Source organism: Buceros rhinoceros, unplaced genomic scaffold (genome assembly GCF_000710305.1).
Source record: "Buceros rhinoceros silvestris isolate BGI_N320 unplaced genomic scaffold, ASM71030v1 scaffold11828, whole genome shotgun sequence".
Lineage (NCBI taxonomy): Eukaryota > Metazoa > Chordata > Aves > Bucerotiformes > Bucerotidae > Buceros > Buceros rhinoceros.
The window spans coordinates 28299-33234 of NW_010425181.1; the positions used below are offsets into that span (position 1 = coordinate 28299).

Here is a 4936-nt window from a genome sequence, read left to right on the forward strand (position 1 = left end):
GAAAGAGTGAAAATAAATCTGAAAACAAGATTCTATTTCACCAAAAATCAGTTAGTAAAGTTCTAGAACCATTTGAAACAGAGCTAATTTCTGAAAGGAACCTTGAAAGTCAAACTCTGGAACACATGGATGGGGAAGAATTTGATGAGGATTTACTGAGCTCTAAATTGACTGAGGCTAACGGTCAAAAGAAAGGTCAGGAACTGAAAGTGGAGACTAGTACCATAAACAAGTATCTCGATCAGACTAATCGAAATAGTGTTACTGACAAAAAGAATAACAAAGATGAAGAAACTGAGACAGAAAAAGAAAAATCAGCATTTCAAATGAATGGGAAAGACAATGACATTAAAGTATTGTCGGATGATGACTGCTTAGTTAGAGGTACCTGTGAAGCTAAGGCAGGGGGTGATATAGAACCGAAAGTCAATAATATTAATAAATCCATTCCAGAACATGAAATAAAGCCATTGACTTTTAAGGAATCTTCAGTAAAACCATTCATGAATGGTGACATGGTGACAGAGGACCCAAAGGACAAAAATAATGTGGACCCTAAGTTGCATCTGCAGAACTCACCTGAGTTTGAATCTGGAGAAGGTCTTCAGCCACCAGATGAAGTTCCCAAGTATGTGCAGAAAAGTGAAGAAAACCAGCTCTACCCCCAGAGATCTGCCTTTGTTGGCTCTGCTTCCACGCCAACACATACTGCCTGTAAAGAAAATAACCTCAACAGCGAAACAGAATCCATGGAAACTGAAGCAATTGAGGATAAGAAAGTGGCTCTGTCGCCTGTAACCTCATGTGAGGAATCTAGCTTGAGTAGTGACTTTGCTGATCAGAATGGTGTACAGACATATAAAATGGAAAATGTAAATGGAGAAAGTAAAATAAAAACTGTTATTACTGAAGTGACAACCACAACATCAACTGTGTCTACAGAATCCAAAACTGTGTTTAAAGTTGCAGAGACCGTAGCTTCTAATGATGAGAAAACAACAGTGGTATCATCTACGGAAAATTGTGCCATATCCACTGTGGTCACCACCACCACTGTAACTAAGCTCACCACGCCAGCTACAGACAGTAACGTTGATGTCGTTTCTGTACAAGAGCATAGTAAAACAGTGGTTACAACAACCGTAACCGACTCGCTGACCACCCCAGAAGGCACATTGGTGACTTCCATGACTGTCAGCAAAGAATATTCCACAAAAGACAAAGTGAAGTTAATGAAATTTGCAAGACCCAAAAAAACGCGTTCTGGAACTGCCTTACCATCTTACAGAAAATTTGTTACGAAAAGCAGTAAAAAAAGCATTTTTGTTTTACCCAATGATGACTTAAAAAAGCTGGCCAGAAAAGGAGGGATCAGAGAAGTTCCTTATTTCAATTACAATGCAAAACCTGCCTTGGATATCTGGCCATACCCATCCCCAAGGCCAACCTTTGGGATCACTTGGAGGTACATACTTTACATTTTTGAGGAAAAGCTAAGGATGTTACAAAATGAATTGAATTTTAAAATACAAGTGATATACATGTTTGTGCCCAAACATGCAAATTTTGCTGTTATTCTAAAACTTTCTATATTGTTCCATAAAGGTAGAATGGAAAACCTCTGTCTCATTGGATGGGTTAGGTATTTTAGATATGTTTTGATTCTAAAATGTTATTAATACTCTATTGTTAGGTACCGCCTTCAAACAGTAAAATCATTGGCTGGAGTGAGCCTTATGTTGCGGTTATTGTGGGCATGTCTCAAATGGGATGATATGGCAGCAAAAGCTCCGCCCGGGGGAGGAACCACACGAACAGGTATTATTTCTTTAAATTTCTGTGATTCTTAATGCAAAAGCTCGTGCTGTTAACCTTGAGTGTTTCTGTAGAGGCTTGATATTAACTATAGCATTTGAAATTTTTTAGTCAACAGTTTGTACTAGTTGCTGTTTCTTTACGTTGGGTATATTGGGTTCATTGGAGATTTAGCTTCTATTTGTTTTCTGTTATTAATGTATTGGGACTAATTTGTTGTAGAAACATCTGAAACTGAAATTACAACAACAGAAATAATAAAGCGAAGAGATGTTGGTCCGTATGGAATCCGGTCAGAGTACTGTATAAGAAAAATTATTTGTCCCATTGGTGTACCAGAGGCTCCGAAAGGTATGTTTGTTTATACCTTTTTTCCCCTTCCCATAAGCTCCTACAGAAATTAAGGTAACTGGATCTTTGTTAATTCAGACCATCAAAGGAGCAAATACAGCTGGGCATGAACTATTCATTCACCTATTTGAAACAAACAACACTTTTAACAAAGTGACACGATTCCTCTGGAGCTGAAAGGCCTTCACATTCATAAAATGAGACTCTGAATCTTGGTTTACACTTGAATTTTGTTTGATGATTGAGCTTAATTGTGTGTGTTTTGACTGTTCTCTAAAGAAACTCCAACACCCCAGAGGAAGGGACTGCGATCAAGTGCTCTGAGGCCAAAAAGGCCAGAAACACCCAAGCAAACAGGCCCTGTTATAATTGAAAGTTGGGTAGCAGAGGAGGAATTGGAACTGTGGGAGATCAGGGCATTTGCTGAAAGGTAAATGAATTCAAATGAACTTTTAAAGAAAGTGCTTTTAATTGGTGTGTATATGTTAGATAAAAGTTCCCACTAGAGAACACAAACTCGTCAGCTACAATCAGTAAAAGTGGAGCTGTTGCATTTTTAATGTGTCTTTGATTGTGATAGTCAAGCTTGAAGTTGTAACGCTACGCTATTTGCTGCTATCAAAACTAATTTCTGCAGATCTTACAGATTTGTTAGAACTAATATCGGGTTTTCCGTGCTTATGAACTAATGACTGCTGTATGTAAAAGACTATTACTATAATGCCTGGAAGGGCTTTAGGCTACCTTTGGCATGGCTTTAATCAGTATGTATTTAAATACTTCTTCCATTATACAAAGAAAATTACTATATACAAGTAAAGTAAGGGTAAATTCAGCCTGAGAATATTTAAGTCAAAATGAGTATTTTCAGTGTTGCGTACTTGGGGTTAGAACATTTTTGAGTCTCTTGTAAAGAATTGTTTTAAATTAATGATTTTACATAGATTGTTTGCAGTTTCAGATCTAATTACAAATTCCAGTTTTGATTAATAGATTCCTGTGAAGCAATAGTTCAGCATCAGTTGCATGCAACTTCAATAGTTTATTTCAAAATACTTTTAAAGCCATGACCAGTTTTTCAGTGATCTTCAGCCTTGACATTTAGAGCAATGGAACTGGATAAAATGAAATCCAGTTTGACGGTTGGATTTTGCGTGGTGGTATAACTTACTTTTGGTTGTGTCTTTGACAGGGTGGAGAAGGAAAAGGCACAGGCAATTGAACAACAGGCTAAGGTTAGTGAACAGAAGAAGGCAGAGGAATTCAAGGCCCAATTGGAGGCTCAACTAAAACACCAACGATTGGCTGCCCAGCAGGTGGGGGAGCTATTGGTAGTCCCACCTGTCAGCAACTCTGCACTGGTACTCCACATGCGTTAGGATATGGAAACAGTTTACCCCTATCTTACACCATTTTTCAAGTAGTTTCCATTTCCTGTTCAAACTAAGCCATCAAACAATGCTGCTCCTACCGTGTACATCTGTTATTGTGAAGCAGGGCTGAGGCAGAGCTTTGGTTTGGGTTGCTTTTTTTTTTTTTTTTTTGACCTAACGTAGAATTCTTTAAAAAGGTTTAGTTTGTTTCCATTTTAAAAGAAGGCTGAGAAGCACCGTCCTCCAGGTAAGGTCAAAGGTGTTCTATGGTGTCATGGAAAGTTCCCTTGGTACATCGCTGGCTTGGAAGTACAGCTGCATTTGTTCTTCATGCTTCAATCAGATTTAATATTTTGTTTTTATCTTAAGTTGGCTGAACGAAGCCCGTTGATAATTTTACATATAAATATATGGATCTGGATGGATGTGTGTATGTATATATAAATGCATGCAGTTCAAATTAGAAAACCCAATGCCTTGTTGGTATTTCATATGCATTATTAAGAATTGTGCTATTTTCCAACGTACTCCTTTTTCATTTCATCTTCCTGAAGAAAAGACATGATCAGTGAATGAATGTGTCTGATTTGTGGTTCATTACCACAATGTAATGCTCCCCAGACACTGAAGTTTAAATTAATAGATACAGAGATAGTTCCAGTAACACTGGGAAGAGTGTTAGATTAGTTGAAATTTTAAGAGCTTGCTGTTACAGTCCCTTCACAAAGTGGCTCTCTAAATTAAATAGACCTTCTTGACAGTTACAGGACAGGAAGTTGCTGGGTAGGGTAAGGGATTTGGAACCTATATTTTTTTAAGTGGGCTGCGAAGTGGATTTACAGTTAAAAGAATAGTTTTAAAAATTACATTCCTAATGGTGACTTAGAATGATACAGCCTTTATCTGGCAGGATCTCAGTGCAGGTAGCTTTAAACTTAGGAATGCTAGTAATAAACTGTGTTCATGGCGGCGCACAGCTTACGGACATAGGGGCTGGCTGAAGGCACGTGGTCAGAGCCAAATACAGATGGATATTTTTCAAAGATTTTAACCTTTCAGATTAATCTGAGGCTAAAACTTTTCTTTAAAGTGAAACATACAGTGACATCAACGTAAGCTGAGGATTTTGAAGATACTATAAAGGAAAATTTCTGGCTGTGTACAATAGGCAGAGTTGTAGCTGCAGGTCAAGTAGTCTCATGCTGTAGGGTGCACAAGCAGCTTATTCTTCAACCCTTTACAACTTGAACTAAAATCCTACCAGAGTCCTTTATTCTTCAATACAGCGAAGAGACAGCATTTGTTTTACAAAATCTGAAAATGCTAATTATCCCTTTTTTTTCCTAAATTCTGCAGAAACGGCTGGAACAGCAGAAGCAGATACCTGCAGCGGGTGT

General features: G+C 37.9%; 1 protein-coding gene across 1 annotated transcript in view; it reads left to right on the top strand.

Moving 5' to 3' along the window:
* BPTF (bromodomain PHD finger transcription factor) overlaps positions 1–4936 on the top strand; it is a 51446-nt gene that overhangs the window by 28104 nt on the left and 18406 nt on the right. The window contains exons 14-19 of the mRNA XM_010141043.1: positions 1–1465; positions 1694–1818; positions 2038–2166; positions 2446–2596; positions 3359–3482; positions 4896–4936. The exon at positions 1–1465 is cut by the window's left edge and continues 5 nt beyond it; the exon at positions 4896–4936 is cut by the window's right edge and continues 2 nt beyond it. Coding sequence (XP_010139345.1) covers positions 1–1465; positions 1694–1818; positions 2038–2166; positions 2446–2596; positions 3359–3482; positions 4896–4936 — 2035 coding nt within the window. The remainder of the gene's footprint in view (positions 1466–1693; positions 1819–2037; positions 2167–2445; positions 2597–3358; positions 3483–4895) is intronic.